A 25,791-nucleotide genomic window follows, 5' to 3' on the forward strand; every position below is an offset into this window, starting at 1 on the left:
GACCTTCCCTAGAAAATCTAAGTATATTTACAAAGGAGGAGTGCCCCGATGTAGCCTAAAATGCACTATGTAAATAATCTAACTCACCATCAGGTCTTTTGAAATTAATGACTGATTATAACTGTTTATTTTTTGCTACTGTAATCAAACTATATTTGTAAAGCACCTTTCCTACAGATAAGTGCAAGTCTAAGTGCTTTCCAAATTGTTGATAAGATGATACGGTAGCACAATGTTAACAGTAAACCATAACAAGAAAACAAACAAATACTCTGATTATAAAAGAGGAATTTTGTGACAAATGGTGTAAAGAATCAGTATCAGTATTGGCCAAGCATGTGTGCACATACAGTCCAATTTGACTCTGGTTTGAAGCTGCTCTCAATGTTACATACAGTTTGAAGAGCAAGGACAACAAAGCTGAGCAAGGAAATGTAAAGATAATCATTTCAATGATCATATGATATAGTGAACAGTACAACCCTAACTGCCTTTACAGTTTATCCCTTTGAAAATGATACCCACTGCTGTTGGGATCACTATGAAATTTGATCTTTGCACTCAGTCCCAGTAGGATGAATTACATTTTTGTGACCACTTGACCTTTGGTCTGGCGCCACCATTAGGTTCAAGTTTGCACCTAAAGATCTAGTGTGTAGGGTTTAATGGTTTCTAGCGGTGAAGTTGCACATAGCAACCATCTGAGTGCCCCTCCCCCCCCATGCTATAAGAGAACCTGTGGTGGCTGTGAAACTCACTGAAAATGCAAAAAGCACTCTGAATAGTCAGTTTACATGGCAGACTTCGTGGAAGAGGACCCACTCTGCACAAGAGCCCATTCTAAAAAAGGTGACATTTTTCCAGGTGGTTGTACAATAATACAAAGTATGAATTTTTTTCCTGCCATATTCAGCTGTCCGTAGGAGTAACACCTTCTTTGAACTTTTGTCAACTTTTTAAACAATGTAGTGATGTAGAACTACATTTCCAACAGCTTTTCCACAGCCTGGAGTCAGTTGTGTATATTGTACTTTATATACACTAAGTTGCCAGTTTGAGGTACACCTTGCTAAAACCAATGCAGTGTAATCCACAGCCTTGCAATGAATCCTATCCTCATGAAGGTTATAATGCTCAGTTTATGTTTGAAGTGTTGATTCAACTGCATCACTTGGGAGGATGTTTGTGGTGTTGAATTGTATTATGAGTGTTTTCCATTTTTCCGTCTTCATTTTAACAATAACCACCAAGACCTGTTACTGTATTATAAAAGGTTTTATTTCTTAATTCATCGTTGTCCTCTTAAGTCTTGAGCTGCAAATCCTTATGGTGCCTAGAAACAAAAGAAATGTGATGACTTTTTGATGATGGTGGGTTCCAGGTGGACACATTTGCAAGGTTTACAGACTTACCTTTCCATCAAAGCACCGTTCTTCACATGTCTTTTCCGCCGGCCTGCAAACTTCTGTAGAGCACATGAAGTAGATCTACAAAAGCAAAAGGGGACAAAAAACATACGTCCTTTTAGTGACAAGTTGCTGCAACAAATATTCTGTTAGGGTGATTTAATTTGAGCAATGACTTTACAATTCCACACCTGAAATGTAGGCAAGCTGTAGTACAGATTCTTAGTTTGGGATTCTCATTTGCATTTATAACAGTCACCACATTACTGTCACCGTTCCTTTCAGTTGACACCTGTTGTATATAGCTTAGCTCAGCTTTGACCATTTGGGCCAGAATGACTCCCTGAATACTCACTTCTTCATCAAGGTATTTGTTTGTTCTCTGATCCATAAACTGGAAGGCCTTGACCACGAAGCGCCTCTGGTAGCGATTTTTGGGAAGGTCACTCACTTGAAGGATGGACACCTGTCGATCGTGAGGGTTGGCACATCTACACAGAAACATAGGATAAGAGGATACAGGGTGAGGAGATGTTTTAATACACACAAAGTGAGCTCAGATAGTCTTGCTTACCCTTCATAAACAAGCACCAGGGCGTTCTTTGCAGAGCGAGGATAAGCTATACAGTAGTTGACAAGAATCACTGCATCTGGTTTTGGAGACTTCAGGCGCAGCTCCAGATACACTGGACTGCCAAGGAGCAGGTGCAAGGGCTGATGGTAAGTGGGCCAATAGCTTGAATATGTCTGATCTGTTGGGATTAGACAGACACAGAGCAAATGCATTGAATGTCACAATGTGAGAGCTACTGCACACTCATTTGGTTTGGGAAACAATGTATAAATACCCAACCTTTAGCAATTCTCAGTTGAACACCATATAAGCCGTCGGAGACAACCTGTGATGGCAAGCTGGAAGATGGGGTCTTGACCATGTAGCCAACACTGGCCAGTGACTGCAGAGCATCACCGGTTTTACTGTAGCGGCATTCAACCATGAACCTACAAAAGACATGGGTTAACTAAAGCTGGTTTTTAAAAAGGTTACTGATCTGCACATAAATGTAGTACCAAGCTTAAACAGTCCACACAATATGCATGTTTACTGCCGGACGAGATCATCCTTTACTAGAACCACCACAAGGCTCTTATGATAAACAACATGGAGTATATAGATCTGTATAACCCACACACCTGAGGGGATCACTTCTTGTAATTACGCCATACTTGAGGTTCAGAGCTTGAACAACAGTCTGCACTTCAGCCAGGTAGACCTTTGTGTCTCCGACGTCCTGTCAAGAAATGTCAAACTTTGCTCAGACGTCGACTTCAGGTCTTCCACATGATGCATGATGTACTTCCTGAGGAATAGTCCATGACTGACAGCATGCTTAACATGTAATCTTAAAATCTCTTGAAACCCATGAAAAATTCATCTTTTAGACTAAACTGCTTGGACTGATTTGTCACATCAATGGCCATAATTTCATACAATAAAACCAGTCCATGCAGCTGAAAGTTGAAAATGGCTTTAAGTGCTGCAACATTAAGTTCTTGGTTAACAAGTAACAATCAAAGTCAACTGAGAGCTTTCAAGCCACTATCCTTAATCCAGTTTTGGGAACAAGGTGATAAGGAAGTCGTGAAGCATTCAATTCAACCACAGCCAGACATCACTCAATCAGGTCAGCTTAAACACTTGTTAAAAGTGCACTGTAAAAGCAGTCTAAGGAAACAACTTACGTAGGCACGAGCACCACATTCTGTAACTTTGAATTTAAAGATGGCAACTTTGTCATTAACAATGACTGGTTTACAGTTTGGACTCCCAGGAATAACAAGTTTGGTCGGGTCCACAGGGATGGATGCAGAGTTGGAGCGAATGGTGAACACAAAGTTCTGATCTCCAGTGCACTCTAAAGTGAAGGGAGAGCAAAAAAAAAAAAAAAAGTTAAAACTACAAACTCTTAAAATACAGAAGTTTTCTGTATATATTACTCCTCCCTAAACAGAAGCCTTACCATCCAGTGGGTAGTAGCAGGAAGATGTAGAAGAATCCACACAGCATCCCATCTTCTCACAGTCTGAGGAAGATATTCCTGACTGGCCACAAGTCACCTTCTCCCCCGCAGTTACAGCACAATCTGAAATGACATTAAAATCATCTGCTAATCAAAAACTAAACAAAACAAAAAAACCCCGAAAGTGACATTAGATACCATTCAACATTTGTATTTAGCTCATTTGCTGTATACAGTTTGCACTCACTTTGTGCCTTTGATGGGGTTGTCGTCGTTGGTGTAGTGGTTGGGTTGCTGCACTTTGGTGAGGGTTGGCCACTGGCGCGAGGGAGCTGGCCAGGGTCATGCTTTCCTTCACTTACATGACAAGACGCAGTAGCGATTCGCATTTCTCCAAACTCATCGACATACAACAACTGCAGGCTGTAGGCATCAGCCTGTAACAATTCACAAATACAGCATTTGGGAAAGGTAGAAGCTGAATTCCAGATAAGCAAAACTACAATGCTAAACATAATTGCTTTACAGTGGCAGTGTACTTACATCACAAGAAGCTACATGTTTCACATTACACGCAGTGAACGGTACAGTTAAAGTGTTCTTGACCAAGTTCACTTTATAACTACAAGACACTGGGGGATCCATGACAGACAGCAGGTCCTTTGAGCCTGCAGAGGGAAGTAAAATCAATTTACAACATGCATTAAATAAAATTAAGACTTGATTTAAAGAAAAAAAAAAGAAAAAGAAAAAGAGAAAAAGAAACGGCAGAAAAGTCCAAATTCATACCCAAAACTTTCATTTCACTTAATGGACCCGTCGGCAGAGTGATTTCAAAGCCAGCTTCACTGCAAACCACGTCTAGCTCTGTGGAACTCTGACCGGTCCAGGTCTTTGGAGACAAATCTACAAATTCCATCTGGAATCCACCATCTGTACCGCTGGTCCAGCTCCTCGGAGGGGCATCTACATATTCCACCTGGAACCCACCATCAGTACTGCTGGCCATGTGTCTTGGACTGGAGTCTACCGCGTCAAATCTGTCATCAGTAAAAGGGTCCAAGTCATCAATGGTGGAGGCACCCTCAACTTCAGGAGCTACATCCTCAGGAAGCGGATCTTCACTGTAGTCATACTCACTGCTGTCATCTGGAGGGGAGAGTGGTTACAGGTGACTGCAGTAAAAACAAGCTTAAGCCATGTCCTTATGTTGGATTTACGCACTCATACAATTAAGCCTAAAACACTGACTTCAATCACATTTGAATTTTCCATCTAATTTTCTTAAACAAGCTCAGTGTAAAGGGTCACCTGTTCAATGTTTCTATCATGTTGAGTCTGAATAAACTGAATATTTTAGTGTACGAGTTTTACTCGACATTCACACCAAATCGTTCGTTCATTTAGTCTTAATTTAATCACAATCAAATTTCTTAGTTTAAAGTCAGCATTGCAAAGCCATTAAAATACTGGTTAAAAATAAATAGATTCTTTTCACAGTTGTCTATTGCAGCTTTTTACATCTTTTCACCAGGAAATGCTGTCTGGTTTGGCTTTTGAACTTATTTTAAGCATCTTTTAAAACACCTTAAAAGCTTTAAAATGTCCAAAGTTGCACAATTCAACTCAATACAAACTCTACAAGAATTTAAGAGATTGTGTGTTCAATCAGTTATGAATTCATCTCACATTAACAGAGGAATTTAAGATCAATGCCCAAACTCATTCATGTGGTCTGTTCTCGCCACAGTAACAGGACTGAGGTCAAGCCAGCCCTCAGTTGGAAACGTTTGGTCAAGCCAGCCCTCACTTGGAAAAACGGTGCGCGCATATACTAAACAACGCGGCAAAAGCGAAATTTCAAAATAAAAGCCCCCTGAATTGTCATATATCTCTGTACTACATGTACATTAACATTCATATTTCTTCAAAACGGTCCGTTATTATTCAACCGTTCCACTTCACACTGACAGTACTCCACCTCAAGAAGACACCTAGCAAAAATCAGCTCAGTCTGATGTAGCATTTCAGAATAAAAGCCCATTGAACTTCCATATTCCAATGTAATACATGTACAATATTAACATTCATATTTCTTCAAAACTGCCCGTTATTATTCAACCGTTCCACTTCACACTGATAGTACTTCACCTCAAGAAGACACTCAGCAAAAATCAGCTCAGTCTGATATGGCATTTCAGAATAAAAGCCCTCTAAACTGTCATATTCCAATGTAATACATGTACAATATTAACATTCATATTTCTTCAAAACGGTCCGTTATTATTCAACCGTTCCACTTCACACTGATAGTACTTCACCTCAAGAAGACACCTAGCAAAAATCAGCTCAGTCTGATGTAGCATTTCAGAATAAAAGCCCTCTAAACTTCCATATTCCAATGTAATACATGTACAATATTAACATTCATATTTCTTCAAAACTGCCCGTTATTATTCAACCGTTCCACTTCACACTGATAGTACTTCACCTCAAGAAGACACTCAGCAAAAATCAGCTCAGTCTGATGTGGCATTTCAGAATAAAAGCCCATTGAACTTCCATATTCCAATGTAATACATGTACAATATTAACATTCATATTTCTTCAAAACTGCCCGTTATTATTCAACCGTTCCACTTCACACTGATAGTACTCCACCTCAAGAAGACACCTAGCAAAAATCAGCTCAGTCTGATGTGGCATTTCAGAATAAAAGCCCTCTAAACTGTCATATTCCAATGTAATACATGTACAATATTAACATTCATATTTCTTAAAAATTACCCGTTATTATTCAACCGTTCCACTTCACACTGATAGTACTCCACCTCAAGAAGACACTCAGCAAAAACCAGCTCAGTCTGATGTGGCATTTCAGAATAAAAGCCCATTGAACTTCCATATTCCAATGTAATACATGTACAATATTAACATTCATATTTCTTCAAAACTGCCCGTTATTATTCAACCGTTCCACTTCACACTGATAGTACTTCACCTCAAGAAGACACCTAGCAAAAATCAGCTCAGTCTGATGAAGCATTTCAGAATAAAAGCCCATTGAACTTCCATATTCCAATGTAATACATGTACAATATTAACATTCATATTTCTTAAAAATTACCTGTTATTATTCAACTGCCAAATGCCACATCAGACTGAGTTGATTTTTGCTGAGTGTCTTCTTGAGGTGGAGTACTGTCAGTGTGCAGTGGAACGGTTGAATAATAACGGGCAGTTTTGAAGAAATATGAATGTTAATGTACATATAATACATTGGAATATGGAAGTTCAATGGGCTTTCATTCTGAAATGCTACATCAGACTGAGCTGATTTTTGCTAGGTGTCTTCTTGAGGTGAAGTACTATCAGTGTGAAGTGGAACGGTTGAATAATAACGGACCGTTTTGAAGAAATATGAATGTTAATATTGTACATGTATTACATTGGAATATGACAGTTTAGAGGGCTTTTATTCTGAAATGCCACATCAGACTGAGCTGATTTTTGCTAGGTGTCTTCTTGAGGTGGAGTACTATCAGTGTGAAGTGGAACGGTTGAATAATAACGGGCAGTTTTGAAGAAATATGAATGTTAATATTGTACATGTATTACATTGGAATATGGAAGTTTAGAGGGCTTTTATTCTGAAATGCCACATCAGACTGAGCTGATTTTTGCTGAGTGTCTTCTTGAGGTGAAGTACTATCAGTGTGAAGTGGAACGGCTGAATAATAACGGGCAGTTTTGAAGAAATATGAATGTTAATATTGTACATGTATTACATTGGAATATGGAAGTTTAGAGGGCTTTTATTCTGAAATGCCACATCAGACTGAGCTGATTTTTGCTGAGTGTCTTCTTGAGGTGAAGTACTATCAGTGTGAAGTGGAACGGTTGAATAATAACGGGCAGTTTTGAAGAAATATGAATGTTAATGTACATATAATACATTGGAATATGGAAGTTCAATGGGCTTTTATTCTGAAATGCTACATCAGACTGAGCTGATTTTTGCTAGGTGTCTTCTTGAGGTGAAGTACTATCAGTGTGAAGTGGAACGGTTGAATAATAACGGGAAGTTTTGAAGAAATATGAATGTTAATATTGTACATGTATTACATTGGAATATGGAAGTTCAATGGGCTTTTATTCTGAAATGCTACATCAGACTGAGCTGATTTTTGCTAGGTGTCTTCTTGAGGTGGAGTACTATCAGTGTGAAGTGGAACGGCTGAATAATAACGGGCAGTTTTGAAGAAATATGAATGTTAATATTGTACATGTATTACATTGGAATATGACAGTTTAGAGGGCTTTTATTCTGAAATGCCACATCAGACTGAGCTGGTTTTTGCTGAGTGTCTTCTTGAGGTGGAGTACTGTCAGTGTGAAGTGGAACGGTTGAATAATAACGGACCGTTTTGAAGAAATATGAATGTTAATGTACATGTAGTACAGAGATATATGACAATTCAGGGGGCTTTTATTTTGAAATTTCGCTTTTGCCGCGTTGTTTAGTATATGCGCGCACCGTTTTTCCAAGTGAGGGCTGGCTTGACCAAACGTTTCCAACTGAGGGCTGGCTTGACCTCAGTGTAACACGTGTGTGTCTCTGTGCATGGAGACATGTCCAGCACACCTACACTCATTACGTGAGTGCTGTGTCGCGTGGTTTACCTGGCGCTGTGATGCTTTGTGAGTCTTCCCAGTATCCTGTCTCGTAGAAATGAAGAAGCTGGGTTTCGTTGATGCGCTCCCATCCCCGGACTGAACCCAGCAGTAGAGTCCCACTCAGGACCACCAGCAGCAGCTCAACCCTGACCCCAGCCATGGATCTAAGCGACAGCCTTCCTGCAGCTGCTTAACACGGGATAAAGACGCGGCCCGCGGCCCTGCTCCTGGTTGTGGTTTGAGGTTAATTGGTCGCACCTGGTAGCTGCTAATTAGCGCCTGCTGCTCAATTACAGTCGCACGTGAGTGAATGAAAACCGCCTATTGGCTGAAAGGGAAAAGGAGAGAAGCCCTGTTTCATGTTTCTAAGAGTACTTACTTTTTAAACAGACCAACTGAGCAAAATTACATAAAGTATTGCGCAAATACATTTTTTGTTACACACAAGTAACAAATTTTCATTCTTAATATTATAAAGCAATTTTAGCCATGTTTACAAATTTTAGTCAACAATGGGTTTTCCTTCAGGTGCTGCTTTATATTTTCTCTCAATATTCTCTTAGCCCCATGTGCAGTATGATGCTAACAGAAACACTAAAACAGATTAAATCTAATATGCCATCATCTGTTCTCCATCTCCAACTGTAGTTAAAACCATATTACAGGTTTCATACAGATAGGTTTCATCACACAGCCAACACACAGAAATCACACTTTTCTCTTTCACCAGCAAGAAAAATACAAAAAGACACAGAAATTTCTTAGTGTGGCAAAAGAATTTATTGCATATATTTCAAGTACACAAACAGCCATGTATTCTCCTACTGCACCGCAGGTCAAATAAACTGTTTAATAGTCTTTATCGTTTTAAATGCAATAGATTTCCTGTCTTAAATCTTACTCTACAGAGCCAATTAAAAACAAAACAAAAAAACAACTTTGTTGTTGGACAAAGAGAAATTTACTTGTAGGCGTTCGCTTTATGTTTGGGCAAAAAGTTGAAGTTCTTCGGCACAGGTCCAAGTAGCATTTCACTGGAGTGGGGACAAAGTAAGAGGTTATAGTGAGTAAATACATCAATTTAACAGTTCATTTCAGTGTAGCTTCAGTTTGAATGATGGTGTTTTCTGCTCACCTGATCCTGATCCAGTCCCCAACGTGCTGACTGGCCATCAGTGACTCTAGGTAGTTTCTGCCCATGTAGTACGGAGGTCGCTCGTTGATCTTCTGAGGCACTCGCTCCAAAAGACCCACTGGAATATACCTGAGAGACAGAGATGGAGGGGAAAAGTGAAAGATAATCATTAGTCTTCTCTTTGTTTTGGGGAGAAAATGGCCTACTTCACTCAGTGCAGCTGTGACAGAAGAGCTTCCCATCTTCCCTAACAGTGATTCCACAGATGTCAGTGCAAAAGAAATAATGCTGTTAGCTATGTATACTTTTCTGCCACAAGAATTGACAAACTTTCACCATATATTCAAATTCAGGCACCAGGTTTGTATTCTGTAAACCCAGGATTTAAGATAGCTTCATATTAAAAGGTGCATTCCATTTGGAGCCACTCGTATATGTAGTCACCTAATGCATCGTTTATATTAGCTGATCTTTATTACTATCAAACACACTTTAAAAGGTATCAAATGTCCCCACATGCTCAAACACCATGACTAACTGTGTGCCTCCTGTTAAATTACTGTATAACCGTTTCTGTATCACATGACAAACAGTAATGAATATGGCTCCTTCATAGTCAAAGGCGGATCAGGTGTGCGCACATCCAGGCAAAAATATGCAGGTGCAGGTCCAAAAAAAGACTGCTGGCACAAAGGAGAAAGGTCTGCACACTGTTAGGCTCCAAATGAATGACTTATTTCTCTTTTCGAGACAGATAGTGTTTTGATCTGCAAGATCTTGGCCTGAGAAACATCTTATGTTACTGGAGCCTAACAGTGTGCAGACTCTCTCTTTGGGTCTGCTTGTTCATAGTAGAAATGCAATATATTAACGTGCATGTTGTTGCCTACCTGCACATGAAAGAGAGCCACTCCAGCATGAAGGTGCGGGTCTTCTCCACACCTCGAGTGTCGGAGCCCCAGTGCTCCAGACCAAAGTTAGTGAAATCCCTGAGGATGTCCAGTCGCTCACTGGACGAGATGTCCCAGTGCCTGCTCTCCTTTATTTCAGTGAAGATCCAGGGCTTAATGAGAGCGCCTCTGAGGAGAGCCAACCACAACAAAAGTCAAGCAATACTGATGTAATATTTTATTCTACTATGATTCAAGTACACCTCATAAAATACTGGAGTAATTGCTGTGGTTGGGACTGTGTGGATGTACTATCCCACTGACTGTGGCAAATGCAAGCACAAGATATGAACTGCTGATTACGCACCACAGAAGCTCCACATAAAGCCTTCACAGGTCTGACAATTTCCAAACTTCTGTACAAGTTTTAAAGAAATTTAGTGACGAGTGGTTACAGAAGGGTAAATTCATGCCTGAAATGTGGTTATAGTAGCTGAACAGAGCCACAACTTATTACAACAAATGAAGCACAGAAGAAAGGTGTTTACAAAACGAAGCTTACTGACAAATAAAAAGAATATTTAATTCTTTACCACAAAAGAAATTTGCAGAGTAAACCATGTGGTAACTTGACATTCAGTTGGTTGTTTAGTGTTTCCAACATTTTGACTGTACAGTATCTAAACACTAACGTGGCACCAACCTTGCGATCATAATACCAGAAACTCCAGTGTCTCTGGCTTTCATGGCGTCTTCATAGGACAGAATGTCTCCATTACCTGAAGGAACAAACACAGGTCACCTTAGTTCATCTCATCACCAGCTATAAATGATTGTTCAAAATTGTTCCAATCCAGTTTTTTCCACATTAGAGGAGGTTAGTTTTGGATTATTTGTGTATCACTGTGACCTGTTCTGCAGCCACTATCTCCCCAAATCTACATACCAAAAAGTGGGACAGGACTGGCCAGCTTGGAGCAGGTTTTGATATAGTCCCAGTCAGCCAACTTAGTGTAGCGCTGCTCTCTGGATCGGCCATGCAACTGTAAGAAAGTAACAGCATCAGTGATGTGTCATCACGCTATCATGCTGACACGACGTTTCATTTGATGACACCGACAAAAAGAGAGGGAAACAGGTCACGCGTGACTGATGAAAACAAGACACGTGGAAAAAATACATCTCATAGATGAAGCATCATCAAGACCTTTTGTGTAATGCCCTTAACCTGGAAAATCTTAAATTTAACTCCCGTTGTTTTCATATTTCATAGATATGTGTTATGACTAGTAATAAATACAAAGAGCCTTTTCAGATAGTTAAAACCCCTCTCTCTTTTTATCTCTTTTCACATTTTTAAACGTCTCTTCTTCTACAAGACTTACTGTGACCATTGAGACGCCCCATTTCTTCATCTCTGGGATGAGCTTGTGCGCTACGTTGCTCTTCTCCTGAACACCAGTGCGGATCTTGACAGTCAAAGGAACGTCAAGAACCTTCAGGAGGAAAAAGTCGTGTTTTCATTCAGCCTTAAACACTCACTGTACATGTAATCTAAGCCAAAGAATACTTGTTGAATTTCCCCCTAACAGCCAAAAAACTCATCTAAAATAGCCTATAAAACTGCCTTCACTGGAAAATGATATAATGCTTTACATAAGGTAAGAAGATCCACACTTACATAGTTCATTCCCTTGATGATCTGTTCAAACTTTCTGGTGCGTGTCATCAAGCCGCAGCCCCCACCCTGAAGAGTCAATGCAAATTAGGGAAACAAAAGAGAGGGTGCTGATGTTAAGCTTAAAGTGGGTCCTAACTTAACCACAGAGGGCACAGAGAGGTTTACAAATACTGATTTTAAAAAATGTCACACTGCCGCATGAGTGTGTAAAACTGCTAGAATTTACTGTGCAGGGAGGGAAACGTAAAGGTGTGACACCCACAGTGCAGCTTCCCTTGAATCTGAATGGGACTATTTGGTTTGATGGGGGGTTTACCTTTTTGTAGACAAGGTCGATGGGACATCCAGAGTTGATGTCCACGAAGTCAACGTCGATGTTGTTGTTGATGAGCTCGGCACACCTTGTCATGGTGTCTGGGAAGCAGCCCTCCACCTGGAGACACAAGCCATGTTTGTAACAGCAACACAAACAGAGTCGTTCAACTACTCTAAGGAGGTCTGAAGAGTCTCAGTGCTCCATGAGGACATCACCTGGACACCAAAAACATCTTCGCTTTCGTGCCTCTTCAGGAGGGCCCATTCTGACTGCTGCCCTTGCAGCAGGTTGGTGCACATGGCCATCTCCCCACAGGTGATGTCTGCTCCAAAGCGCTTGCACACACGACGGAAAGGCAGATTTCCACACTGAAGAAAGAGAGGGAATCATTCAGTAAGGTTCTTTAGACTGACATTTTAAATAAACTTGTTGGGCATCATTTAAACATATACAACTACATTAATAACACGTCAAAGCTCAGCACTCAATTCAGTCTGGTTGTACTCACAGTTGTTAGAGGAGCAAGGTAGAGTTTGTCTTGAAAGTCCACCTTAAACGACAAAGAAAGGGATTGAATTTGTGCAAATACTCTGTTAAATATTCATCAGTATCAGTTGGCTTTCATTCAGCGGCACATTTATTTAGTGAGAAAATAGATTACATGATATTCCCTGTTTTATATAAACCAAACTACTTTTAAAAAATATAGAATTTTGGAGGAAAGATGGTTGTCTGAGATGTACCTGTTTCTTTTCACATGGACGCAACTTGATGACATCGACATCGGTCAGAGGGCCAACAGTCTTGACTGGAGGCTGTTTATCTGGGCTGGCCTGTGGCTGTACCTGTGTTTCTGCTTCAGTAGACACGTGCTGCTCCCCTACTGTTGGATCTGCAGGTAATTCAGCTACACAAGCATCACCTGGGTACATCAAAAGACTGAGTTATACCACCAAATCTAAATCATCTAACTAAAACTGGGTGAAGTGATTAAATGAAATCAGTGCCTCACTTCAGAGACACTTCTTTTCACTATTGATTACTGCAGTTCTGTCAGTGTCTGTGTTATTTCAATTTCAACTTAATGGACTCATTATAAGACTACGACTGACAGCTTAAGAGGGAGTGGAAACACCGGCAGAATGCTAACAATACTCCCAAAGGATATGGGCACTGCTGTTAGATCATGCATGGGTGCCTTGCTTTAAAAAACCTCTTCAGTGGTCTTACCATTCCCCTGCTGTTCTCTTTTGTCTCTGTTGTCTGAAAGTGTTTTGAGGTATTCTGCTGACTTCGTGAAGGCCACTGAATGCTTCCTCAGACGATTCTGGAGGTCTTTGCTCAGGGTGTTCTTCACCACACTCCTGCCCTCGTAGGCCTTAATTAGCTCTGCGTTCTCCATGGTTTTGAAGTCAGGTGTCGTGTGCGCCTTGGCAAAGCGGCAGGAGAGGCTGTAGGTACACTTTCCAAATGTGTCATAGAGGTAGCAGCTATCTCCGATGTCAGCGGGCTTAGTCGCCAAGTACTCTGCAACGTCGTGATGAAAATGACATTTGTCTCCAAAGGGGCATTCCCTATTGTCCTGCATAGATGGCAAAAGTCAGGGCAATGACAATAAGCTGACATAGCGATCAAAAAGCAGTGCATGTGACATTTGTGGACGGTCGGTTACATTCGCATACCCGCATGACTGAGAGGCACAGTCGTTTCTCATCATAGGTGAAAGGCTTCACGTGAGGCCTTGACTTATTCTGTCCCCGTTTTCTTTTACCGTCTGGTTTTCCTGCTTTATTTCCCTCCTCAGACTCCAGCTTGAGCTTTTTAGTGTCGGGTTCCTCAACAGACGTGTCCTCCACTTTCTCATTTTCACTGGCCTTCTCTCCCTTTGGGCCCTGCCACTCAGAGTCTACAAACTCATGAAATTTTACTTTGGTTGTAAGGAATCTGCAAACACAAGAAGAGAAAGAGAGATAAAAATCATCCTGTCGATTTGGTGGTAGAACAACCAGACATACAAAATACCACTTCAAGACAGTGTGTGAAGCCATTATGTGAAATGGCAGTCGGGACTATTGATACAGACAAGCCACTTCTCGCAAAATTGGAGCAAGAGCTAAGTCCATACTCTATATAAGAAGTCAAGTGCATTCACTCTAGCTGCTAAACTATTTGCTGACAGTGTAGTTTTGTTGGCTCCATCAGACAAAGCAGCATGTGGTGTGAAATGTTATGACAGCAGGGGTCCATGCTTCTCTGCTGGATTACTCTATTCAGGTTGCAAGATGTGAGTCTGGTGTGTTGTTTGCAGAGATAGAACATCATAATGGACTGGCATGGTGAAGAAGGAGCTGATAGACAACAAGTGATGCAGAGATGTCTGCCATGACTTCACCTACTTACAAAATGCACGAAGGGGGAAAAAGTCCAAAGGCTTTGGTGTGACAATAAAGTTGTTCTGCATACTAGGAGTGCTGCTGGAGGTTAGACCTTTTTAGACACATCATCTGTCTGAATCTAGATTATGCCACCACTTCACACTGTTTGCAGTGAGTTCCACCAGTTTCACGACTTGTCACGTGTTCAGCAGCTGGCTCGTTACTTACTCTGGTTTGATGAGAGCTTCACCTTTCACAGCTACATCTGTCCGCTTTTCAACGGGTTCATCCGCCGCTTTTTCCATGACAGCTTCACAGGCTCACCCCAGTCCTTTTCTGAAACATGTCGATACAACAGCCGGCCACTTTGAATCAGCTAACTGCTAACTTCCTGGTCATGAGCTACAGTCATATTTAAACACAAAAAGAAAATCAGTGCTGCGTTACAGTACTTTAACGTTACTTAACGTACGTTGACTTTAACTTCCATATAAGTTGCCTCTGATTAAAGTGACTATAAATTAGCTGAGTTACTTACCTGTTATTGCTAAGGTTGCCAAAGCGCAGTTAGTGTTGCATACTTTACTGAAATTAATTAAATACTCCTAATCCTGCTAACAAGCTAACAGCTAACGTAACGGCTGTTGACACTAACAGCTACTGGCTTGCTGACGCATTTAACGCAAATTTATAGCGGTTAAAAATGTCTTCACAAGTAACAACTAAACGGTAGCAGTTAACTTAAACTATACTTCTGTCTCATACCATTACACGAACAGTAACAATCCCAACAGCGTGAGGAAACGGTTGTGCAGCAGTTAGGTAAGGTCCGTGGTGTACTAGCAGACACACATTGGTTCCGGATACAGCGAGTCTCCCACGATCTTCACATTAAAACTATTAAATGCGTTTAATGGAGCTCTTCAGTGATAACTTATTTATTAGACTTTTGTTTCAACATACAAGATGTCAAAATTGTAAAGAATTGCTGGTTCTGTTGCCATATGTGACAGTAAATTTTTAGATATCTTTGGGTTAGCAAGCAAGCAATTCAAAGGCCTGGGGTATAGGAAAACATGATTGTTCACAATTTTCAGGGACTTAATGTAATTAATCAAGAAACACATCTGGCAAATGGGTGAATTATTAAATTATTGTTAACATTCCAACACAAGCAGAATCGAACATTAGGTAACATCATAATAATACAGACATTCAGTCATCTAATGAGGCAGAAAGTTTTTCTATCTTGGCATCAAACCGCTTTCGGCTGGAGTCCAGCACACTGATGCCATTCTTCTGGAAGTCATATCCAACTCTCTTCAGCTCCTCTAGTCGCCCTGTAATGTTCTCTGTGCTGTAGTCTAAAACCTTGGGCTTTTCCAGTATCTGCTTCATTGTTATTCCTCCTTTTAGAAGACAGTCTAGTTTGGAGCTCAGCCTGTTTGGCCCAATAAACAGAACAACTGGATAGCTAACAATCAGCTTTTTTAGGTCAGCTCTCTGACAGCCAAGTAAATCCAACTTCTGCTGGAGACTGCCAAAATTCTTCTTCATGTATTCACTGGAAAGGTCCAGAATTTCTGCCCCCGGGCCTTGAAGGAAAGCAAGCAGCTCTGAATCGCTCAGTTTAAGAGAAGCTCTCAGAATCTCAATGTTCGTCTTGACTCTCTTTGTGCTTCGGATGAGAATGTAAACGTTTCTGGATATGACAGCTTTAGGAAACTGCTCTGGATTTTTTCCGCCGAGTTCAGCACAGACGTCCTCCAGAAACTCCACCATCTGCCTGTTGAGCTCTAAACTGTTGGAGAATGTGCGCGGCGCTGTCGTCAACAGCCGATGGAGGTCTTTGGTGTTCAGTCCAAGTGAGGCCAGAAAAGCGATGTTCTTCTTCAGGTTCCCATTATCACTGGAGCGGAAGAAAGATTCAGGTGAGCGACTCAGGATGGTCACTATTTCTGCATCAGTTTGGAAAACGTTTCTCCACAGCTCCCAGCGCTGGTCCAAGTGTTCAATTGAACGGGTGATAGCGCGGGGATAACGGGATATGATGCTGGCGATTACTTGGCGGCTGGCACCTTTGCTTTTCATAAACTGAGCGAGACCTTGCTCATTAGTGAAGGCTTTACGAAGCACTCCGGGCTGACGCTGGCGCGCCATCTCCACGTCGACGCCCATGAGATTCAGGTTCTCGAGCAGAGATTCATTCTCAGAGTTCACTGTCGGCTTTGGCTCATTACCTTTAGTAACAGAACTGCAAATCCATTTGGGAAGGCAGGTTGATGTTAAGTGTACTTGATTTATTGATCGCCGAAGGAGAGCCCTCACTCCAGATACTGCTGCCATTCTTCATAAGGAAGGCTACACAGTAACACTCAGTGTCGGTGTCATTGGGCCTAAAAGAAGAAAAACAAACATGGCATATTTAGCTGAATAAGAACATAGAAATCTAGTCAAAGAAACAAGCATTATGAGAGTTAGCCTTGGTCATAAACAGTGCACCAGCATAATGTCTGTAACAGTGGAGGAATATGTACTCAGATGCTTTACCCTTATAGATCCTTAAAATAGCAGTACAACACTATAAAAATCCTATAAATGAAATGAGAAAAAAAAAGTAATTTTTATGTACTTTGTATGTAGTTATTATTAAGTATTAAAGTGGTCGAGTGGGAGCTTATATTAAATATTACCAAATGCATCATATTTTACTTACTCACACAACGAATGTATGGAGTCAGAAGTGCTTCATAGTTTAAGAGAAAAAGAAGCATCATTTGAAAGTTGTCAAGCGAAATGCTCAAGAGCAGCTAAACCACGTGAGAAGCAGATAATACTAAAACTGACACGGGACCTCTCGTATAACAGGCGTATAACTTCATACTAAGAGTTATTCATCACATACAGGACGACTGACATTAACGTCCGCTCTCTCGCTGAGTTTCAACTCCTGTCACTACTTTCAATTTTCATTGGGTGAGGACTGTTATCCGCCCCAAATGAAACTGTTAGATCTTTTAGCGCGTACAGTTCATTATTAGTGCCTCGAGTGTTCATGTAGAATTAAACAAAAAGCATACCCCACACATATAGCTTCTCTCGGTCGACCACCTACATGCTAATGAGTCGGATATTTAGGACCACTCAGTGCAAATCAAAGCGGAAATATAACCCTCGAAGAACTCTCGCGATATTTGCGAACCCCCCCATATTGACGAATCTTGCTAATGAGCGCCATCTAGTGTTTCGGAGGTACAATAAGAGTCCCTGTTTTTTTTCAACCACTAGATGGAAGCAAAGGGTTTGCATTTTTACATTTCTACCTACCAGAAGATTATAAGGTGACCATGAATTAAGGATATAATCAGAAGCAAAAGATGGTGTTTAGATTAATAGGGCACTTTTCACACTGGACAATTTAATGTTATAGTTCCCACTAAGTAAACACTTCAAGAATGACCAGCCAACTGTAAGCATGAATTTCAATATATTGAGGTAATTTGGCCAAATTTCTCCAACCCTATTTTTTGTCTAACCGTTACATATGTCCTGTCTGTGTTATCGCTATGATTATTTCCCCCTCAATTTATTAATTTCAGTTAACTTTGGAGTTGTATTGTCTGTACATTTGTCTCCATAATTGATGGAATAAATTGTTCAAGACCTTCTCCACGCTGCCAGGATGTACTGTAGCTCTGGTGAAGATGCCCACATTAAATTTTGATTTATTTTAATGGTATTTGCCCACATTTTTTTAAGGCTACAAGATTCAGAAAATTCAATCTGAAGCAATTTGAACTCCTTCTGAGGTCATAAAACCTCCCCAGAAAGACTTTTGTGTTAATTGCATCACTATTTTGCTCAGAATGTACAATGTGAATTAATTCAAATTCAAGTATTCAGTCACTTAAAAAGAGTGCAATGGGTCCATTCATGGGTGTATTATGATACCTGGCAAGCTTAATGTTTTTAGTATAATCATAAAAGTATCTTAAGATTATCATAAGAGTATCGTAGACCTGTGTTTCAGGCATTAATACTTAATTCATGTCAAACATACAGCTGATGTTCTTGTATGCCTGTGCTGTACAAGAGAGCGTTCGCCATGTGGTGTGGCTCACAGCTGAGCACTGAAAAACCTACTGACCCATTGTGTCTCTTTACTGATGAGCCTCACCACTCATGAATATTTTAATGGAGCACAGTGACATCTTCATTATGCAAATGAACGTTCACCCAGGCTGCTCTAAGACTGAAGTGACTGTGGTGTCGTAGTGAAAACAGCTTCCTGCATGATAGAGTTTCAGTTTTAGTTTTTCTCTGCCATCAACAGGACACTGTTTATTTTCATTACCACGCACAGCTCCTCTTTACTCACACTTGTCCAAAGACCTTTTGCCTGTATTTGCATAATGAAGCAATATGGAGCAACTGCTTTGTTTATATTTCTGCCTTTTTCAATCTTTTTTAGTGGAAGACGAAGGATGAGAGGAGAAAAGTGGGAGACACAAGAAAGAAGGCTGTGGCTGCATTTGCTCCCTCACTAATAAGAGGAAATGAATTTTCACCTATTAGACAATTCATATACAGTATGTTGCATCTTTTGCTCTCTATGGTGCCTTCATGGTACACCTTAGCTAACAGTCCTGCAGTGTGCTATCATGTCATACCAATATTGGATTTATCTGTTATTTAATCTATACCTTTTTGGTGAAACTGTTTCAGATAAGTGTTCATATGTAGAGTGTTTACAAGTCTCTCTATCATTTTGTGCTCCCCATTTACCTCAGTGAAGGTAGGATTTACAGGCTGTTGTTTTAAAATACATTGGTTTTATTTAAGTGCGCTGATAAATCTCTCCTACCTATAAGACGTGCTCTCAGAAAAAGCATCTAATTTTTTTTATAATCATTGCTTATACCTATACTTATCTCTTTTTCTTATCTTTCTGTTCATTTGTGCCATTGCATTTTAGTTGAGTGCCCATTTTCTCACTCCCTCTGAACCTCTTGGAAATGTTCAGTGAATTTGTGTCTTTCTTCATGCATGAATATCTCTACTGTTATATTTTCAATATTAAATGGAATTCTGTCCTGATCCGTTTACCGTGGTCGACTTGGGGAAGTTGCTTGGGTAACTGCTGACACTGTACTCCTTCTGTGAATCAATAATTTAGAAGCTGGTGAAACTTTCAACGCTCTGTGGTTCCTGTAGACGCACAGACAGCCGGTGCTCACAGGTGGGATCAAATTAGTAAGAATGTCCAAAAGAAGATGGGTGGAATTCAAAATCTGCCAGACTATAAGCTGTTCAGCTCCCGTCAGCCGAAGACACAGAGCGTCCTCTCCTGCTGCTGCTGGTATGTTTTCAATGTTTCTAGAAGCAGAAGAAAATCTGACACTTAAATAACCTCAGTGAATCTGCAGGTTTTCTGTAGAAAGTCATTTTATATGAATGATGTTGACAGTGAAAGAGCTGTGGCGTTACAGGAGTACTTTCATTTAAAGACGTTTTTACATTAACCTTCATTCAGTTCCAATTAGGGTTATATCTTAAACTGAGTACAGGAATGATATTGTTTCTGTGAATTTGGAGGTTTTCTTTTTTTTTTTTTAACAGCCTGAAGTTGAGTTTACATTCTACAAACACACAAACAGTACATTACACAAGCTGTACATCTTTTAGACTCATGATTTTTAATTTGTTTGTTTTTAGGGGAAAAAAAGAGTTCAAAAGGGTCGTGTCTGATTTCTCTAACAGAAAAATATTCCAGGCAATGTTGAAATTTACTGAAAATATAATTGAATAATAATTCATTATACAACAAAAATGACAAAAGATGAAACAATCTCAGAACTTTATCTGGCTGTAAAAGATGTCTCATGTCTGCAAGGTGGGGTCATGATGGACGAATTTGGACTCAATGACACAATAACTACTTTTAATTGTATAACATTTGATTTATTTGTACAGTGTTGAGGTTTACATGAAATAAACAATATAAACTAAGACACAGGAATCCAACAAAGGAGGCAGAAAATAGCCCAAATCAGCTGCATTTCTAAAATTCTGCAATGGCCTTGGTGGTTATCACTGCTTCGCGAGCACTGAATCGATGCCCACATCTCCAGTTTGTTCAGATATTCATAGAGAAGAATGAATTCATGAACAAAATGACCCCAAATGGTAATTCAGGCTGACTATCAGGATAGATTATCACTTCTGTAAGCTATATCCTGAACACGTCTGCAGGACAGATACAGGACAAGCATTCAGCTCATAATGACCTGTTCTAATGAAATAAAAAAAACTATTTGTGGACTAAAGATTTATTCCTCATGCAGCCTGTACGCTAAATATTGGCCATCCTGTCCTTTATCGCCTCCATCTGTCCTAGAAACTGATGCCAGTCGCTCATGTTACCTGCTGTCCCATTCAGCCAAGGAGGCTCAAACGTTTCGCTTTCAAAGGAGTGTAAACCACTGCTGTTTGAAATGTGCCTGGAACAGACCAATCGAGTGCCGTGCTGCAAAATGTGATGGCCGAAGCCTTTGTTAGAGGAAAAAAAAAATCACTGCTTTGAAATGAAAATATTTGGTGTTAAAAAAGAAACCTCTCGGCTGGGATGGCTCTGGCAACCTTTCCTCCTGTTACCATAGAAACAGAGCAGACGTTTTAAGTGGGATTCAGAGTGCATACAAGGCAGTGAAACTTATGAATGATATGATGAAAATGATCAGATATGTTGGTTTATTATTAAAGGCTGCAGTGCATTAAGATGTGAAAGGATTCGTGTTGTCGTGTTGATATTGCCTCTATAAATCACTTCAAAAAACAAAGTGAATACAGTGAAATAACAGAGTCAAGTGGTTTATTTAAGGAGTTTTAGATGGTGAACATTTGTTTGTTTATCAGGCTACAGTGGCAGAATGTAATGTGCACTTACTAAAGTACTGTACTTAGATAAAATGTTGAGATACATGTACAGTACTTCCATCTGATGCCACTTTATACTTCTACTCCAGAGAGAAACACTGTACTTTTCATTCCACTACATTTATGTCAGCAGTAGTTAGTACTCACTTTATAAGATTAGATTTTGCGTACAAAATATATGATGATCATCTGAAATATGCCAAATTGCCAGAGATTAAACCACCCAGAAGTATAGAAAGTTGTTCAAATTAGCTTTAATTTGACTACATTAAAATACAGCTTACACTATTATTGACGCATTAATAGCAATCCAATATTACATGCCATAAACACTCACTGAATATGGGCATTTTACATAATGAATATTTTTATTTTTGATACTTTAAGTACATCTTGTTTTTAATACGCATAGGTTTTTGCTTGGGTAAGAATTTTAATGTGAGACTTTCACTTGTAATGGGATACTTTAATGCCGCGGCATAGCTACTTTACTTTTGAGTCTTGACACTGGATGAAGATGAGCATAGAAACAGAACACGGAAACAGAGTAATGGTGACTTTTCTGACAGTTCATGAAGGCAACACGAGTGGAATGCGAGGGGGCGTGGCTGTGAAGGCACCTACACAACGTCATCATAGTTGGGTCTCATGTTTACGTGGAAAACATGGCGGCGGACTGTCTACAAGGAGACAGCACCTAGTAAATGCAATTTGAAGTGAGCTGCAGTGAATTAGAGGCCGCACTAGTGATATTTAACCGTTAGTTTTTAGGTTTTTCTCTCTCGTATCTCGCATGAAGCAGTTTTCCTCTTGTTTTAGCCACAGGGACCGCGGTGATGGAAGACGAGGAGAGGCAAAAGAAGCTGGAGGCCGGCAAAGCAAAGGTAGGATTCTCAGTTTTTGGCGTTAGCATAACTCACTAACTGTGCTATCGCTGTTGTAAAGTATTAACTTAATGCTGTCGTCAACTTGTTTTCTCACTGCTGGGTCTGTCAGCTGTTTTTTGGTCTCCCCCTCCCTCCGTATCCCCCTCTCAGCTGTCAGACCCAGGAAACATGCGCCCTGCTCTGACAGCCGGGGGGTGGCTTGCCGGGGTGTTAGCATAACTACTGCTAGCCACGTACTCCTTTGTCATGCTGCATGTCAAGCGTTGCTCCGCTGTTTCATCCTATTTTTCTCAAAGTAGCGTGTTGGGGTGTGCACGCAATGTTAACTTAATCTATCCTAAAGTCAAACCGTCGCATCGTTACCAAAGGCTTATAAACGCCACCTGAAGTGAGGCTGACAGGCTGGTGTAACAGGATTTACAGGACATATCCCCACGAGCGAGAGCAAACACTGCCCCACATGCCACACTTGTGCTACATTGACTTTATCAAGCAGCAGCACCACCAACATTTAGGTCAGGACAGCCCCCCCCCACCCAGCCAGCAGCTGCTGTAAAACAATGTTGTCACAAAGGAAAATGTTGGATTTCAGTTAGCCATGCAACCCTGGATTGAGGCATGCCATATTCATTAATTTTGTCACAGACATGAACGTTGTTTCATGTGATTAATGGCAGTAAATAAATGGTACACTGCTCTGTCTGAACAGTTTTTGACTGGTGAGCCGTTGTATAACCTCGCACCAGCTTTGTTATTAATGTTTGTCCACCCAAACATCTCCAGTATGAATTCTTTCAATAACGCGCCTGCAAGGGAATCTTAACAACATAACATATTATCAGTTGATGCTGCTCAGTGTGACTGGCTGACCTCCACTTTGTGCATGAAGTAGATAATGTACAGTGTGATTATAACACACCCTGAGGAGGGCAAGAGAGAGAGAAAGTGGAATTAAAAGAAATGTTTGAAATCAGTGTCACAAATTTAGTGTTTAATCTTGATGACCTCATCTCACAAAAGTCACAAAAGCTGCAATGATTAGTTGATTAATTGATTAGCTGTGGACTATTAAATCAGTTGCCAACTATTTTGATAATCAGTTCATTGTTTGGAGTCATTTTTTATTATTAAATTCTCTTATTTCAGCTTCTCAAATCTGAACATTTCCTTTTTTCTTTAGTCCTTGCTGGCAGTAAACTGAATAATTTTTGATTGTGGACAAAACAAAACATTTGAAGCTTTGGGAATAAGTGACTTTTCAGCATTTTTCACCATTTCTGCCATTTTCTTGACAAACCAACAGATTTTTTAATTGAGAAAATGACCGACAGATTAATCAACAGTGAAAGTAATTGTTAGTTGCAGCCGTAAAAGTCGCAAATAGCTGTTCATCAGCAGCAGTCACACATCACTGCTCACTGTATAACTGTTCATTACTCTTAAAATTGCAGTTTTTGTCCCGCTGGGTTGTTGTTGAGTATAAGAATGAGTTCTGTCAGGCAGACTTGAAAAGGCGCTGCTTTCCAGACACTTTATGTCCTGATGTTGCAGAGGAACACCCAATATGCTGTGTTTCATACTGGAGCTGGTGCTCTCCCTTTTAGGTTCGCACAGTGGGAGAGGCCATGAGAAAGACCATCTCTGTGGTTTTGGCTTTGGCATTTTGGTGTATAAAAGGCCCCTCTGTACTGCACCATGTCACCATGCCCTCACATGCAGGGGAGAAACTTCACAGGATATTTCACGTTAATAATGGTTAGCGGGGATATCCAGGACAGTGTTATTTGTCCTAATAGCCTCACAGCCTCCAGACTGAATCTTGTAAGCTCAGATTGAGTCCAAGGTGATGTGTGTCGAAGTCAATCAGAAAGCCATGGGGAGTGTTGAGATGATGATATGACCCGCCGTCTCTCTCAACCTTCAAACTGGAAGACATTTTTTTAACTATTTACATAAAAAATAGATAATTAGTCCGTGTCTGTCTGGCCTACCTTGTGCTTATTTTGGCCATGATTCAGAAGCAGAATGAAACTGTCACAACACAAAAGCCCAGTGACAGTGACGGGGTAATTCGTTCATATTGATGTCTGAGTGAAGCGAAACTGCTGATCATCTATTGTATAGCCTGTGTGATGTGACGTCCATCCCAAGCAAGTGACTGTTGAGTCCCCCCAGACAATGAGCAAGCGTAAATTTTGGGCCATTGTTGGCAAGCTATTGTTGCGAGCCATTAGCTGCAGATGTAGTGTTGCTCTCACTTCTCTCCTTGGCAAAATGGAGCATATTGACAAGTGCATTACCGGCATGATGGAGTTGCTCATGCAAGGCGGTGCACGCTGTTCTCCAGTTACATGGAAGATGAGGTGTTGAGTTTAATATTTCTCTGATGCTGAAAATCACAGAAAAATGTGTAATGACGAGCTCAAGATGGTGTTAAGATTTTGTGTTGGGGCAAAGAAACTCACAGACTCAGATACGGCTCCTTTTACAAGCACTAAGGTGCAGGTCTGTGACTTTAAAATTCAGTCGTCATTACTTTCTTACTACCAGTCTCTTACCTCTTTCAGGTACACGTTGTCTAAACCCAGACTCTGCAGATGCTTCAGCGAGGCCTCTGTAAAGTCACCTTATAGTGGCAATCACAATAAGAACATGTGTAAATTACCTGTGTGGCCTAATGCAGTCACATTTTATCAACTGAATCATAGAAGAGAGATGTTTTATCTGAGGTGTTATCGATAGTAAAGGTTGAGATGTTGGCTGCTTTTACGCTCCATTTTTTTCTCCATTGATTTTTCTCTTGTACTTTATCTTCCTGTCTGCAGATCAGTCCCACTGTCTATTAGTCCATCACACACATTATGTTGAGCATTAATCTTTAATGAAACATCAGGGAATGACATGTACCAGCACATTTGCCGTGTCAGCATTTTCAGAATTATTCTGATTGGCTCAGGGGGAGGACACTGCAGTGGTTTTTAATTTGGCCCAAGGGATGCACACATCTTTCATAAAGGATGGTGTGCTGATCTGTTTGTCTGCGTCTCTGATGTACCTACTGGTCACTGATTCAGTCTAAGTAACTTTAACAGCTTCTTCCATTATGATTGATGGGGCTGATTGATGAGTTGACGTGTTTACTTTGTACCGGAGCAAAGCCTGGTGTCATTCTGCAAAGTGAGGCATCAGGGCAGTGAATATCTGATGCACAGTGGCACAGATTCACTGTTCTTCTCTTGTGATCCTGTTTATAGCTGTTTTTAGCTTTTGACAGCTAATTGTGGTGCTGAAATTTCGCTTTGTTGTCATGATCTACAAACAAAATTGACACATATTAGAGCCTTTTTATAGCAGTTAAGATATATTTAGCCCAAATCAGAGAGGCCACTTTCCAAACTAAGTGCAGCGACTTTCAATAGTGCATGCACAGAAAGCTGCAGGTAGGTATTCAGGTTCAGATAGCCTAA

The 25,791-nt window shown here is 40.5% G+C and overlaps 4 protein-coding genes across 8 annotated transcripts in view; 1 reads left to right on the top strand and 3 right to left on the bottom strand.

Moving 5' to 3' along the window:
- Positions 1-1,324: 1,324 nt before the first annotated feature.
- On the bottom strand, positions 1,325-8,264 carry LOC143335287 (zona pellucida sperm-binding protein 4-like). Its single transcript, XM_076754584.1, has 12 exons — positions 8,111-8,264; positions 4,217-4,576; positions 3,971-4,095; positions 3,675-3,864; positions 3,428-3,550; positions 3,150-3,322; positions 2,601-2,698; positions 2,260-2,408; positions 1,981-2,158; positions 1,762-1,897; positions 1,413-1,487; positions 1,325-1,333 (listed from the first exon to the last, which is right to left on the bottom strand). Exons 1-12 carry the CDS (start codon positions 8,262-8,264, stop codon positions 1,325-1,327), a joined length of 1,770 nt encoding a protein of 589 aa, XP_076610699.1.
- A 603-nt stretch (positions 8,265-8,867) lies between these two features.
- dus3l (dihydrouridine synthase 3-like (S. cerevisiae)) lies at positions 8,868-15,342 on the bottom strand. Its single transcript, XM_076755427.1, has 15 exons — positions 15,040-15,342; positions 14,730-14,837; positions 13,809-14,070; positions 13,357-13,708; positions 12,870-13,048; positions 12,635-12,676; positions 12,342-12,494; positions 12,127-12,243; positions 11,811-11,876; positions 11,515-11,625; positions 11,076-11,172; positions 10,833-10,908; positions 10,130-10,318; positions 9,240-9,368; positions 8,868-9,138 (listed from the first exon to the last, which is right to left on the bottom strand). Exons 2-15 carry the CDS (start codon positions 14,804-14,806, stop codon positions 9,066-9,068), a joined length of 1,923 nt encoding a protein of 640 aa, XP_076611542.1. The 5' UTR covers positions 14,807-14,837; positions 15,040-15,342; the 3' UTR covers positions 8,868-9,065.
- Positions 15,343-15,592: 250 nt separating this feature from the next.
- On the bottom strand, positions 15,593-17,679 carry mterf1 (mitochondrial transcription termination factor 1). Its single transcript, XM_076754836.1, has 2 exons — positions 17,582-17,679; positions 15,593-16,897 (listed from the first exon to the last, which is right to left on the bottom strand). Exon 2 carries the CDS (start codon positions 16,845-16,847, stop codon positions 15,717-15,719), a length of 1,131 nt encoding a protein of 376 aa, XP_076610951.1. The 5' UTR covers positions 16,848-16,897; positions 17,582-17,679; the 3' UTR covers positions 15,593-15,716.
- Positions 17,680-22,072: 4,393 nt separating this feature from the next.
- The window catches only part of akap9 (A kinase (PRKA) anchor protein 9), a 61,002-nt gene continuing 57,283 nt past the window's right edge, over positions 22,073-25,791 (top strand). For 3 of the 5 annotated variants that reach the window (XM_076755333.1, XM_076755329.1, XM_076755332.1), the window contains exon 1: positions 22,075-22,321. In XM_076755333.1, coding sequence (XP_076611448.1) covers positions 22,274-22,321 — 48 coding nt within the window. In that variant the 5' untranslated portion in view covers positions 22,075-22,273. Of the gene's footprint in view, positions 22,322-25,791 lie in introns of all 5 variants that reach the window. The other 2 variants (XM_076755328.1, XM_076755330.1) reach the window with 2 other exon arrangements.

Source organism: Chaetodon auriga, chromosome 17 (genome assembly GCF_051107435.1).
Source record: "Chaetodon auriga isolate fChaAug3 chromosome 17, fChaAug3.hap1, whole genome shotgun sequence".
Classification (NCBI taxonomy): domain Eukaryota; kingdom Metazoa; phylum Chordata; class Actinopteri; order Chaetodontiformes; family Chaetodontidae; genus Chaetodon; species Chaetodon auriga.